This window comes from Zonotrichia leucophrys, unplaced genomic scaffold (genome assembly GCF_028769735.1).
Source record: "Zonotrichia leucophrys gambelii isolate GWCS_2022_RI unplaced genomic scaffold, RI_Zleu_2.0 Scaffold_530_35128, whole genome shotgun sequence".
Classification (NCBI taxonomy): domain Eukaryota; kingdom Metazoa; phylum Chordata; class Aves; order Passeriformes; family Passerellidae; genus Zonotrichia; species Zonotrichia leucophrys.
In genome coordinates, this window is record NW_026992735.1 from 6,118 (window position 1) to 20,948 (window position 14,831).

Below are 14,831 nucleotides of genomic sequence, written 5' to 3' on the forward strand. Positions count from 1 at the left end.
ACTGCAAGAACCAAGTCCGTTTGGAGCCCGATTTCCAGACTGTCTACCCAGCAACTGATGAGTCATTTCCGCTCCTTTTTCTGATTGGCCACAATTTCTTAGGGAGCTCAGTTTTTGAACCCTCTACCCGGCAACACATGACGCGACACAAAGTCTCCACGCCCATTGGCTGAGGGGTTTTTGGGGTGCTGCTCCCCCGTTCCCCGTCCCCCCAGTTCGGATCCGCGTTCCTGGGAGCAGCACCGACCCTGCCCGGTGTGCCCGGAGCGCCATGGACGGAGCGCGGAGCCTCCCCCGGCTGCTGCCGCTGCTGGCCCTGACCCTGCCCCCGATTCTGGGGGTCCAAGGTGGGGTTTTGTGGGGGTACCGGATTTGGGGTTCGCTGGAATTTGGGTATTTTTGGGAATTAAGGGGTTAAAGGCATCAACCCCAAATTTTGGGGAATTTTTGGGGGGAATTTTAGGGATTTTTGGGGGGGTTATTTCGGGTTTTTTCTCCCCCTTTTCCCCCCATTTTCAGGGGTTGGGTGTGGCTGAATTCCTCTTTTTCCAGGATTTTGGGGGTCTGGATGTGCCTAAACCCCCTTGTCCCTGGGATTTTTGGGGGGTTGGGCGTGGCCAGACCCCCCTGTCCAAAGGATTTTGGGGATCTTTGAGTGCCCAAACCCCCCTGTACACAAAATTTGGGGGGCCTTGGAATTCCCAAATCCTCTTTTTCTGTGATTTAGGGGATCTGGGAGTGCCTAAATCCCCTTTTTTCCCGGATTTTTGGGGGTCTGGAAGTGCCTAAACCCCCCCTGTCCCCGGGATTTTGGGGATCTGGGCGTGGCCAAACCCCCCTGTACACAAAATTTGGGGAACTGGGAGTTCCTAAATCCTCTTTTCCCGAGATTTTGGGAATCTGGAAGTGCCTAAATCCCTTTTTTTCCAGAATTTTGGAGGTCCAGAAGTGCCTAAATCCCCTTTTTTTCCCAGAATTTTTGGATTCTGGAAGTTCCTAAATCCCTTTTTCCCCGGGATTTTGGGGATCTGGGCGTGGCCAAACCCCCCTGTACCCAAAATTTGGGGAACCGGAAGTGCCTAAATCCCTTTATTTTCAGAATTTTGGAGGTCCAGAAGTGCCTAAATCCCTTTTTTTCCAGAATTTTTGGATTCTGGATGTTCCTAAACCCCCTTGTCCAAGGGATTTTAGGGGTCTGGGAGTGCCCAAACCCCCCTGTACACAAAATTTGGGGAACTGAAAGTGCCTAAATCCCTTTATTTTCAGAATTTTTGAGGTCTAGAAGTGTCTAAATCCCTTTTTTCCCAGAATTTTTGGATTCTGGAAGTTCCTAAATCCCTTTTTCCCGGGATTTTGGGGATCTGGGCGTGGCCAAACCCCCCTGTACCCAAAATTTGGGGAACCGGAAGTGCCTAAATCCCTTTATTTCCAGAATTTTGTGTCTCTTTAATTGCCTAATTCCCCTTTTTTTCCAGGATTTTTGGATTCTGGAAGTTCCTAAACCCCCTTGTCCCAGGGATTTTGGGGATCTGGGCGTGGCCAGACCCCCCCTGTACCCAAAATTTGGGGAAGTGAAAGTTCCTAAATCCTCTTTTTCCAGGGTTTTTTGGACGGGCTGAGCCCAAACTTCCTTTTTTTCCCAGAATTTTGGAGGTCTGGGGGTGCCTAAATCCCTTTTTCCTGGGATTTTGTGCCCCCAAACCCAAATTTCCAGGGATTTTGGGCAGAAATTCCCAATTTTTGGGGGGATTTTGAGTAAAAATCCCCAAATTTCCTGGGATTAAAAAAATAATTTCCATTTTTTTCCTGTGGATTTTGAGTACAAATCTCCAATTTTTCTGGCATTTTCCCCAAATTTTCTGGGATTTTGATCTAAAAGTCAAAATTTCCAAGGATTTTTAGTAGAAATTCCCAATTTTCTTGCAATTTGGAGTGAAAATCTGCAATTTTCTGGGATTTCGAGAAGAAATCCCAATTTTCATGGAATTTCCCCCCATTTTCCTGGGATTTTGAGTAGAAATTCCCAAATTTCCTGGAATTTTGATCAAAAATCCCCAATTTCCCCGGGATTTTGAGCAGAAATCCTTAATTTCCCCAAGTTTTTCAGCAGAAATCTCCAATTTTCCTGGGATTTTGACTTTAAATCCTATTTATTTTTTTTAATTTTAAGTACAAATTCCTAATTTTCCCAGGATTTTGATCAAAAATCCCCAATTTTCCCAGGATTTTCCATCAAATTTCTGGGATTTTGAGCAGAAATCTCCAAAATTTTCATGGGATTTTCAACAAAAATCTCCAATTTTCCTGGAATTTTGAATGGAAATTTAAATTTTTGGAATTTTAAGAATGCCCAAATTTTCTGTGTGTGAATTTTGAGCAGAATTTCCCAAAGATTTGGAGCAGAAATCCTCAATTTTCTTGGAATTTCACCCTTTTTTTTTATTTTGAGTGGAAATCTCAAATTTTTCTGGAATTTTGAGTAGAAATAAAAATTTCCCTGGAATTTTGAGCAGAAATTTCCTATTTTCCCAGGATTTTGAGTAGGAATCTCCAATTTTCCTGGAATTTTGAGGGAAAATCCCCAATTTTCCTGGAATTTTCTGGGATTTTGAGCAGAAATCCTAAATTTTCCTGGAATTTTAAGTAGAAATTCCCAAATTCCCTCGGATTTTCCCCCAATTTTCCTGGGATTTTGAGTGGAAAATTCTGATTTTTTTCCTTTTGCATTTTAAGTAGAAATCCCAAATTTTCCTGGAATTTTGAGTGAAAAATTCTGATTTTTTTTTTCTTATTTGAAGTAGAAATCTCCAATTTCCTTGGGAATTTTTCTTAATTTTCCTGGGATTTTGAGTGGAAATCCCCAAATTTTCCTGAAATTTTGAGTGAAAAATTCTGATTTATTTCCCTTATTTTAAATAGAAATCTCCAATTTCCTTGGGAATTTTTCATAATTTTCCTGGGATTTTGATCAAAAATCTCCAATTTCCCCAGAATGTTTTTATCTTTTTTTTTTTTTATTATTATTTTGAGCAGAAATTCCCAATTTCCCCAGGATTTTGAGTAGAAATCCCTGATTTTCATGGAATTTTCCCCCAATTTTGCTGGGATTTTGAGCAGAAATCCCCCAAATTTTCCTGGAATTTTGAGTAGAAATCTCCAATTTCCTTGGGAATTTTTTCGTAATTTTCCTGGAATTTTGAGTGAAAAATTCTGATTTTTTTTTCTTATTTTAACTAGAAATCTCCAATTTCCTTGGGAATTTTTCCTGGGATTTTTGATCAAAAATCTCCAATTTTAAATTCAATTTTTTTTTTTAATTTTTACCCAAAATCTTAATTTTTTTCCCCATTTCCCAGTCCAGCACAGCATCATCCAGACCGAGTTCTACCAGAAGTCCCTGGACCCAGAGTTTGACTTCGATGGCGACGAGATTTTTGATCCAAAATCCCCAATTTCCCCAGGATTTTGAATTTAAATCCTAATTATTTTTAGATTTTAAGAACAAATCCCCAATTTTCCCAGGATTTTGAGTAGAAATCCCAAATTTTCCTGGGATTTTGAACGCAAATCCCCTTTTTTTTCGGATTTTAAGAATTCCCAAATATTCTGTCGATTTTAAGTAGAAACCCCCAGTTTTCCTGGGATTTTAAATAGAAATCCCGACATTTTCTGGGATTTTCCCTAAAATTTCTGGGATTTTGATCAAAAACTCAAATTTCCCCATGATTTTAAGTAAAAATCCCCAATTCTCTGGGAATTTTGAGCAGAAATATGATTTTTTTTTTTTCCCTGGGATTTTGAGAAAAAAAAAATCCCAATTTTGGAAGTATTTTGAGGAAAAATCCCAAATTTTCCTCGAATTTCCTCCAAATTTTCCTGGGATTTAAATTCCGGTTTTTCCATGGATTTTGAATGGAAATACCCAAATTTTCCTGGGATTTTGATCAAAAATCTCCAATTTTTTCAAGTTTTTCAACAGAATTTCCCTGATTTTCCTGGGATTTTGAGCAGAAATCCCCAATTTTAATGGAATTTTGTCCCTTTTTTTTTAATTTTGATTTTGAGCTGAAATTCCCAATTTTCCCAGGATTTTGCGTAGAAATCTCCAATTTTTTTCCTGGGATTTTGAGTAGAAATCTCCAATTTCCTTGGGAATTTTTTTTGTAATTTTCCTGGGATTTTGATCAAAAATCTCCAATTTTTTACTTTAAATTAATTTAAAATTTTTACCCAAAATCTCATAATTTTTCCCCATTTCCCAGTCCAGCACAGCATCATCCAGACCGAGTTCTACCAGAAGTCCCTGGACCCTCCGTTCGACAGCTCCGAGTTCATGTTCGACTTTGACGGTGACGAGATTTTCCACGTGGAGCAGGAGGAGACCGTGTGGCGCCTGCCCGAGTTCCAGCAGTTCGCGTCCTTCGAGGCGCAGGGCGCGCTGCAGAACCTCGCCATCGACAAGCAGAACCTCGACAACTCCATGGCCGCCTACAACAGGTCCAGGGCCGAGAGTGGTAAGAAGGGGGAGAAGGTTCTGGAAGGTTCTGGAAAAAATTCGGGGAGTTTTGGGTGGTTTTGGTAGGGTTTTGAACCGATTTTAGAAAGATCGTGGTGGGATTCCAAAATTTCGTGTCCCTCAAACCCAACCCCAGTTGGGTCTGACTCAATTTCAGGAGATTTCAACCCAATTTCAGAAGGTTCCTGGTGGGATTCCAAAATTTCGTGTCCCTCAAACCCAATCTCAGTTGGATCTAATCCCAATTTCAGGAGATTTCAACCCAATTCCAGAAGGTTCCTGGTGGGATTCCAAAATTTCGTGTCCCTCAAACCCAACCCCAGTTGGTTCCACCTCAATCCCAGTTGGTTCCAACCCAAATCCCAGTTGGATTCCACCCCAATTCCAGAAGGTTCCTGGTGGGACTCCAAAATTTCGTGTCCTTCAAACCCAATCCCAGTTGGATCCAACCCCAGTTCCAGAAGGTTCCTGGTGGGATTCCAAAATTTCGTGTCCCTCAAACTCAACCCCAGTTGGTTCCAACCCAATTTCAGGAGATTTCAACCCAAATCCCAGTTGGTTCCAACCCCAATTCCAGAAGGTTCCTGGTGGGATTCCAAACTTTGGTGTCCCTCAAACCCAACCCCAGTTGGTTCCACCTCAACCCCAGTTGGTTCCAACCCAAATTCAGGAGATTTCAACCCAATCCCAGTTGGATTGAACTCCATGGCCGCCTACAACAGGTCCAGGGCTGAGAGCGGTGAGAGCGGGGAGGAGGTTCTGGAAGGTTCTGGAAAAAATTCGGGGAGTTTTGGGTGGTTTTGGTAGGGTTTTGAACTGGTTTTAGAAGGTTCTTGGTGGGATTCCAAAATTTCGTGTCCCTCAAACACAATCCCAGTTGGATTCCACCCCAATTCCAGAAGGTTCCTGGTGGGACTCCAAAATTTGGTGTCCCTCAAACCCAATCTCAGTTGGTTCCACCTCAATCCCAGTTGGTTCCACCTCAATCCCAGTTGGATCCAACCCAATTCCAGAAGGTTCCTGGTGGGATTCCAAAATTTCGTGTCCTTCAAACTCAATCTCAGTTGGATCCAACCCAATTTTAGGGGATTTCAACCCAAATTTTGGGGACAACCAACCCCAGTTCCAGAAGGTTCCTGGTGGGATTCCAAACTTTGGTGTCCCTCAAACCCAACCCCAGTTGAACTCCATGGCCGCCTACAACAGGTCCAGGGCCCAGAGCGGTAAGAGCGGGGAGAAGGTTCCGGAAGGTTCTGGAAGGTTCTGGAAGGTTCTGGGGGAAAATTCCGGGGGTTTTGGGTGGTTTTGGTAGGGTTTTGAACCAATTTTAGAAAGATCGTGGTGGGATTCCAAAATTTCGTGTCCCTCAAACCCAATCCCAGTTGGTTCCAACACCAATTTCCTGGTGGGAACCAGAAGGTTCCTGGTGGGATTCCAAAATTTCGTGTCCCTCAAACCCAATCCCAGTTGATTCCTCCTCAATCCCAGTTGGATTCCACCCCAATTCCAGAAGGTTCCTGGTGGGATTCCAAAATTTCGTGTCCCTCAAACCCAACCCCAGTTGGTTCCAACACCAATTCCAGAAGGTTCCTGGTGGGATTCCAAAATTTGGTGTCCCTCAAACCCAACCCCAGTTGGTTCTACCTCAATCCCAGTTGGTTCCAACCCAATTTAAGAAGGTTTCAACCCAATCCCAGTTGGTTCTGACCCAATTTTGGGGATATCCAACCCCAATTCCAGAAGGTTCCTGGTGGGATTCCAAACTTTGGTGTCCCTCAAACCCAACCCCAGTTGGTTCCACCTCAATCCCAGTTGGATCCAACCCAATTTTAGGAGATTTCAACCCAAATCCCAGTTGGTTCCAACACCAATTCCAGAAGGTTCCTGGTGGGATTCCAAACTGACGTGTCCCTCAAACTCAATCCCAGTTGGTTCCACCTCAACCCCAGTTGGTTCCACCTCAACCTCAGATGGTTCCACCTCAATTTCTGGAGATTTCAACCCAATCCAAGTTGGTTCCAACCCCAATTTTTGGGACATCCAACCCAAATTCCAGAAGGTTCCTGGTGGGATTCCAAACTGACGTGTCCCTCAAACTCAATCCCAGTTGGTTCCACCTCAACCTCAGATGGTTCCACCTCAATTTCTCAAGATTTCAACCCAACCCCACCTGGATGGATCCGAAATTTTTTAACCCATTCTGACCCAAATTCCACGGATTTTTCCACCAACCTCAATCCCAGTTGGTTCCACCTCAATCCCAATTGAATCCAACCCAATTTCAGAGACTTTCAACCCAAATTTCAGAAGGTTCCTGGTGGGATTCCAAACTGACGTGTCCCTCAAACTCAACCCCAGTTGGTTCCACCTCAATCCCAGTTGGTTCCACCTCAATCCCAGTTGGTTCCAACCCAATTTCAGGAGATTTCAACCCAATCCCAGTTGGTTCCAACCCCAATTCCAGAAGGTTCCTGGTGGGATTCCAAACTGACGTGTCCCTCAAACCCAATCCCAGTTGGTTCCTCCTCAACCCCAGTTGGTTCCACCTCAACCTCAGATGGTTCCACCTCAACCCCAGTTGGTTCCACCTCAACCTCAGATGGTTCCACCTCAACCTCAGATGGTTCCACCTCAATCCCAGTTGGATTAAACCCAAACTCAAGAAGGTTCCTGGTGGGATTCCAAACTGACGTGTCCCTCAAACTCAACCCCAGTTGGTTCCACCTCATCCCCAGTTGGTTCCACCTCAACCTCAGATGGTTCCACCTCAATTTCTCGAGTTTTCAGCCCAATCCCACCTGGATGGATCCCAATTTTTTTAACCCATTCTGACCCAAATTGCACGGATTTTTCCACCATTTCAGTGCCGCCGGAGGTGGCCGTGTTCCCCAAGCACCCGGTGGAGCAGGACGAGCCCAACGTCCTCATCTGCTCGGTGACCAAGTTCTGGCCGCCGGTGCTGGGCCTGGCCTGGTTCCGCAACGGCGCCCGCGTCACCGAGGGCGTGCAGGAGACGCCGACCCCACCCAATCCCAGGGGGTTTCAACCCAAATTTTGGGCACAACCAACCCCAATTCCAGAGGGTTCCTGGTGGGATTCCAAACTTTGGTGTCCCTCAAACTCAATCCCAGTTGGTTCTACCTCAATCCCAGTTGGTTCTAACTCAATTCCAGTTTGATCCAACCTGATTTCTGGAGATTTCAACCCAAATCCCAGTTGGTTCCTACACCAACTCCAGAAGGTTCCTGGTGGGATTCCAAACTGACGTGTCCCTCAAACTCAACCCCAGTTGGTTCCACCTCAATCCCAGTTGGTTCTACCTCAATTTCTCAAGATTTCAACCCAATCCAAGTTGGTTCCAACCCCAATTTTTGGGACATCCAACCCAAATTCCAGAAGGTTCCTGGTGGGACTCCAAACTGACGTGTCCCTCAAACTCAACCCCAGTTGGTTCCACCTCAATCCCAGTTGGTTCCACCTCAACCTCAGATGGTTCCACCTCAATTTCTCGAGATTTCACCCCAATCCCACCTGGATGGATCCCAATTTTTTAACCCATTCTGACCCAAATTTCCCGGATTTTTCCACCATTTCAGTGCCGCCGGAGGTGGCCGTGTTCCCCAAGCACCCGGTGGAGCAGGACGAGCCCAACGTCCTCATCTGCTCGGTGACCAAGTTCTGGCCGCCGGTGCTGGGCCTGGCCTGGTTCCGCAACGGCGCCCGCGTCACCGAGGGCGTGCAGGAGACACCGATCCCACCCAATCCCAGGGGGTTTCAACCCAAATTTTGGGCACAACCAACCCCAATTCCAGAAGGTTCCTGGTGGGACTCCAAACTTTGGTGTCCCTCAAACCCAACCCCAGTTGGTTCCACCTCAATCCCAGTTGGTTCCACCTCAACCTGAGATGGTTCCACCTCAATTTCTGGAGATTTCAACCCAAATCCCAGTTGGTTCCAACACCAATTCCAGAAGGTTCCTGGTGGGATTCCAAACTGACGTGTCCCTCAAACTCAACCCCAGTTGGTTCCACCTCAATCCCAGTTGGTTCCACCTCAACCTCAGATGGTTCCACCTCAATCCCAGTTGGATTAAACCCAAACTCCAGAAGGTTCCTGGTGGGACTCCAAACTGACGTGTCCCTCAAACTCAACTGCAGTTGGTTCCACCTCAATCCCAGTTGGTTCCACCTCAACCTCAGATGGTTCCACCTCAACCTCAGATGATTCCACCTCAATTTCTCGAGGTTTCACCCCAATCCCACCTGGATGGATCCCAATTTTTTAACCATTTCTCCCCGATTCCGTTCCAGTGCCGCCGGAGGTGGCCGTGTTCCCCAAGCACCCGGTGGAGCAGGACGAGCCCAACGTCCTCATCTGCTCGGTGACCAAGTTCTGGCCGCCGGTGCTGGGCCTGGCCTGGTTCCGCAACGGCGCCCGCGTCACCGAGGGCGTGCAGGAGACGCCGTTCTACCCCGACCGCGACTTCTCCTTCCGCAAGTTCTCCTACCTGACCTTCATCCCCCAGCCCGGGGATTATTATGATTGTAAGGTGGAGCACGAGGGGCTGGCGGCGCCCAGCAAGACGCATTGGGGTGAGGTTTGGGGAAAAAAATGGGATTTTTGGGAAAAAAATGGGGTTTTTTTGGGGAAAAAATGGGATTTTTTGAGGAAAATTGGGATTTTTTTTGGGAAAATTTGGATTTTTGGGGGGAAAAATGGCGGTTTTGGGTTATTAGGACTCTGAGGTGGAGCTTGAAGGAGTGGAAAGAGGCATTGGGGTGAGATTTGGGGGTTTTGGGAAAAAATTGGGAATTTTTGGGAAAAAATGGGATTTTTTTGGGGAAAAAAATGGGATTTTTGGGGTGTGGGTGAATTGGGATTTGGGGATTATTACGATTGTAAGGTGGAGCACGAGGGGCTGGCGGCGCCCAGCAAGACGCACTGGGGTGAGGTTTCGGGATTTTGGGAAAAAAATTTGGGAATTTTTGGGAAAAATGGGAATTTTGAGGAAAAAATGGGATTTTTTGGGGTTTCAGAAAGGAATATTTGGGGTTATTAGGATTGTGAGGTGGAGCTTGAAGGAGTGGAAAAATGTATTGGGGTGAGATTTGGGGAAAAAAATGGGATTTTTTGGGAAAAAATGGGATTTTTTGGGAAAAAAATGGGGTTTTTTGGGAAAAATTGGGATTTTTTGGGGTTTCAAACATGGGGATTTGGGGTTATTAGGACTCTGAGGTGGAGCTTGAAGGAGTGGAAAGAGGCATTGGGGTGAGATTTGGGGAAAAAAATGGGATTTTTGGGGAAAAAATGGGATTTTTTTGGGGAAAAAATGGGATTTTTTTGGGGAAAATTTTGAATTTTTTGGGGAAAAAATGGGGGTGTTGGGGTTATTAGGACTGCGAGGTGGAGCTTGAAGGAGTGGAAAAATTCATTGGGGTGAGATTTGGGGAAAAATCGGGAAAAAATGGGATTTTTTGGGGAAAAAATGGGATTTTTTGCGTTTTTTTTGGTTTCGGAAAATGGGGATTTGGGGTTATTAGGATTGCAAGGTGGAGCATGAGGGGCTGGCGGCGCCCAGCAAGACGCACTGGGGTGAGGTTTGGGGTTTTTGGGAAAAAAATTTGGGAAAAAAAAATGGGATTTTTGGGGAAAAAAATGGGATTTTTTGGGAAAAAATGGGATTTTTTGGGGAAAAAATGGGATTTTTTTGAGGAAAAAAATGGGGTTTTTTTGAGGAAAAAATGGGATTTTTTGGGGAAAAAATGGGATTTTTTTGGGAAAAAAATGGGGTTTTTTTGAGGGAAAAAATGGGATTTTTTGGGGAAAAAATTGGATTTTTTGGGGAAAAAATGGGATTTTTTGGGAAAAATGGGATTTTTTGGGGTTTCAAAAAGGAATATTTGGGGTTATTAGGATTGTGAGGTGGAGCTTGAAGGAGTGGAAAAATGCTTTGGGGTGAGATTTGGGGAAAAAAATGGGATTTTTTGGGAAAAATGGGATTTTTTTGGGAAAAAATAGTACGGGGTTTTTGGGAAAAAAAGGGGATTTTTTGCGGTTTTTTGGTTTCGGAAAATGGGGATTTGGGGTTATTAGGACTGCGAGGTGGAGGTTGAAGGAGTGGAAAAATGCATTGGGGTGAGATTTGGGGGTTTTGGGGTTTTTTGGGGGAAAAAATGGGATTTTTTGGGGAAAAAATGGGATTTTTTTGAGGAAAAATGCAATTTTTGGGCTTTGGTAGAATTGAGATTTGGGATTATAAGGACTTCAAGGTGGAGCTTGAAGGAGTGGAAAGAAGCATTGGGGTGAGATTTGGGGGTTTTGGGAAAAAAATTGGGAAAAAAAGGGATTTTTTGGGAAAAATGGGATTTTTTTGGGGAAAAAATGGATTTTTGGGGGGAAAAAATGGGGATTTGGGGTTATTAGGATTGCGAGGTGGAGCACGAGGGGTTGGTGGAACTCAGCAAGACATATTGGGGTGAGATTTCGGGGTTTTGGGAAAAAATTGGGAATAAAAATGGGATTTTTGGGAAAAAAATGGGATTTTTTTGGGGAAAAAATGGGATTTTTGGGGTTATTAGGACTGCAAGGTGGAGCACGAGGGGCTGGCGGCGCCCAGCAAGACGCACTGGGGTGAGGTTTGGGGAAAAAAAATGGGATTTTTGGGGAAAAATGTGGAATTTTGGGGAAAAAATGGGATTTTTTTGGGGGAAAATTGGGGTTTTTGGGGGGAAAAATGGGGGTTTTGGGTGTGGGAAAATGGGGATTTGGGGTTATCAGGATTGCAAGGTGGAGCTTGAAGGAGTGGAAAGAGGCATTGGGGTGAGATTTGGGGGTTTTGGGAAAAAATTGGGAATAAAAATGGGATTTTTGGGAAAATGGATTTTTTTGGGGAAAAAATGGAGTTTTTGGGGTTTCAAAAATGGGGATTTGGGGTTTAGGACTGCAAGGTGGAGCTTGAAGGAGTGGAAAAATGTATTGGGGTGAGATTTGGGATTTTTGGGATTTTTTGGGAAAAAAAAATTATGGGGTTTTTGGGAAAAAATGGGATTTTTTGGGGGGAAAAAATGGCGGTTTTGGGGTTTCCAAAAAGGAATATTTGGGGTTATTAGGATTGCGAGGTGGAGCTTGAAGGAGTGGAAAAATGCATTGGGGTGAGATTTGGGGGTTTTGGAAAAAAATTTGGGAATTTTTGGGGAAAAAATGGGGATTTTTGGGGAAAAATTGGATATTTTGGTGGAAAAATGGGATTTTTGGGAGAATTTTGATTTGGGAAAATTGGGATTTGGAATAATTGGGATTTGGAATAATTGGGATTTGAGATAATTGGGATTTGGGAAAATTTGAATTTGGGATAATTTGGATTTGGAATAATTGGAATTTGGGAAAATTTTGATTTGGCTTTGGAATAATTTGGATGTGGGATAATTGGGATTTGGGAAAATTTGAATTTTGGATAATTCGGGTGTGGGATAATTGGGATTTGGGAAAATTAGGATTAGGGATAATTAGGATTAGGGATAATTTGGATTTAGGATACTTTGGATTTGGGATAACTGGGATTTGGAATAATTAGGATTTGGGGTAATTGGGATTTGGAATAATTTGGGTGTGGGATAATTGGGATAATTGGGATTTGGTAAAAATGGGGATTTGGGGTGGAAATTGTGGGATTTGGGATAATTGGGATCTGGGATAATTGTGATTTGGGATAATTTGGATTTGGGAAGATTGGGTTTTGGCAAAATTGAGATTTGGGATAATTGGGATTTGGAACAATTGGAATTTGGGAAAATTGGGATTTGGGGAAATTAAAATTTGAGAAAATTGGGATTTGGAATAATTTAGATTTGGGATAATTTGGATTTGGAACAATTAGAATTTGGGGTAATTGGGATTTGAGAAAATTGGGCTTTGGAATAATTTGGATTTGGGATAATTTGGGTGTGGGATAATTGGGATTTGGTAAAAATGGGGATTTGGGGTGGAAATTGTGGGATTTGGGATAATTTGGATTTGGGATAATTGGGATTTGGGATAATTGGGATTTGGGATAATTTGGATTTGGAAAAATTTGAATTTGGAATAATTTGGATTTGGGAAGATTGGGATTTGAGAAAATTGGGATTTGGAATAATTTGGATTTGGGATAATTCGGGCGTGGGATAATTGGGATTTGGAATAATTAGGATTTCGGGTAATTGGAATTTGAGAAAATTGGGATTTGGAATAATTTGGATTTGGGATAATTTGGGTGTGGGATAATTGGGATTTGGGAAAATTTGAATTTTGGATAATTCAGGTGTGGGATAATTGGGATTTGGTAAAAATGGAGATTTGGGGTGGAAATTGTGGGATTTGGGATAATTGGGATTTGGGATAATTGGGATTTGGGAAAATTTGGATTTGGGATAATTTGGATTTGGGATAATTTGGGTGTGGGATTGGTGGGATAATTGGGATTTGGTAAAAATGGGGATTTGGGATAATTTGGATTTGGGATAATTGGGATCTGGGATAATTTGAATTTGGGATAATTTAGATTTGGGAATATTGGGTTTTGGCAAAATTGGGATTTGGGATAATTTGGATTTGGGATAATTGGGATTTGGAACAATTGGAATTTGGGAAAATTTGAATTTTGGGTAATTCGGGTGTGGGATAATTGGGATTTGCGATAATTGGGATTTGCGATAATTGGGATTTGGAATAATTAGGATTTGGGGTAATTGGGATTTGAGAAAATTGGGCTTTGGAATAATTTGGATTTGGGATAATTTGTGCGTGGAATAATTGAGATTTGGGAAAATTTGGGAGTGGAAAAATTGAGATTTGGGGCGGAAACTGTGGGATTTGAGACAGGAAAAAAATTCAGAAAGAGCAAAAATTTGGGAACTTCGTGACGACAAATGAGGACAAATTTTGGGATCCTCTAAATTTTGGGAATTGCGGATTTTTTTTTTTTCCCAGAACCCCAAATCCAGGCGCCCAAATCGGAGGCCACGGAGACGGCGATCTGCGCCCTGGGCCTGGCCGTGGGCATCGTGGGCATCGCCGCGGGCACCGCCCTCATCATCCGCGGGATGAAGCTCGGCCGCGCCCACCCCGAGCGCGGCATGCTCTGAGAAACCCAAAATCCTGAAAAATCGCCCCGAAAACCCCGCGGAATTACCCCAAAATCTGCCCTGGAATCCTGTGGAATTACCCCAAAATCCTACCCCCAAATCCCTTGGAATTGCCCCAAAATGTATCCTGAGATTCTGCAGAATTGTCTTGAAATTTGTCCCCATAATCCAGCCTCAAAATTCCATGAAATGACCCCAAAATCCAGCCCAAATTCCAGCCTGAAATGCCACAAAATGACCCCAAAATCCTGCACCAAATCCAGCCTGAACACCCATGAAATGACCCCAAAATCCATTCCCAAAATCCCATGAAATGACCCCAAAATATGTCCTGAAATCCAGCCTGAAATCCCTTAAAATGACCCCAAAATCCCATTAAATGACCCCAAAATCCTGCACCAATTCCAGCCTGAAATCCCTTAAAATGACCCCAAAATCCAGCCCAAAATCCCATGAAATGACCCCAAAATCCTGCACCAAATCCAGCCTGAAATCACACAAAATGACCCCAAAATCCAGCCCAAAATCCCATTAAATCACCCCAAAATCCAGCCCAAAATCCCATTAAATCACCCCAAAATCCAGCCCCAAATCCAGCCTGAAATCACACAAAATGACCCCAAAATCCACTCCCAAAATCCCTTGGAATTGCCCCAAAATCTGCTGGATTTGCCCCAAACTCTCACGCCCCGAGCGCGGCATGCTCTGAGAAACCCAAAATCCCCAAAATTCACCCCAAAACCCCGCGGAATTACCCCAAAATCTGCCCTGAAATCCTGTGGAATTACCCCAAAATCTGCCCTGAAATCCCGTGGAATTACCCCAAAATGTATCCTGAGATTCTGCAGAATTGTCTTGAAATTTGTCCCCAAAATTCCATGAAAAGACCCCAAAATCCTGCCCCAATTCCAGCCTGAAATCCCATAAAATGACCCCAAAATCCACTCCCAAAATCCCATTAAATCACCCCAAAATCCAGCCCCAATTCCAGCCTCAAATCCCATAAAATGACCCCAAAATCCACTCCCAAAATCCCATTAAATCACCCCAAAATCCAGCCCCAAATCCCATGGAATTGCCCCAAAATGTATCCTGAGATTCTGCAGAATTGTCTTGAAATTTGTCCCAAAAATCCAGCCCCAAAATTCCATGAAAAGACCCCAAAATCCTGCCCCAATTCCAGCCTGAAATCC

The 14,831-nt window shown here is 43.9% G+C and overlaps 1 protein-coding gene across 2 annotated transcripts; it reads left to right on the forward strand.

Annotated features, from left to right (window-relative positions):
* The first annotated feature begins 219 nt into the window (after window positions 1–219).
* Window positions 220–14,743, forward strand: LOC135441792 (H-2 class II histocompatibility antigen, A-U alpha chain-like). 2 transcript variants are annotated; one of them, XR_010438544.1, is made up of 5 exons: window positions 220–347; window positions 4,263–4,514; window positions 8,827–9,108; window positions 13,484–13,760; window positions 14,630–14,743. XR_010438544.1 is itself a non-coding variant. In XM_064701341.1 (4 exons), the coding sequence occupies exons 1-4, from the start codon at window positions 272–274 to the stop codon at window positions 13,636–13,638; spliced, it is 765 nt and encodes a 254-aa protein (XP_064557411.1). In that variant the 5' UTR covers window positions 220–271; the 3' UTR covers window positions 13,639–14,743. The 2 variants fall into 2 exon arrangements, 1 of the variants encoding a protein (XP_064557411.1); XM_064701341.1 differs by having other exon boundaries at window positions 13,484–14,743.
* The last annotated feature ends 88 nt before the right edge of the window (window positions 14,744–14,831 follow it).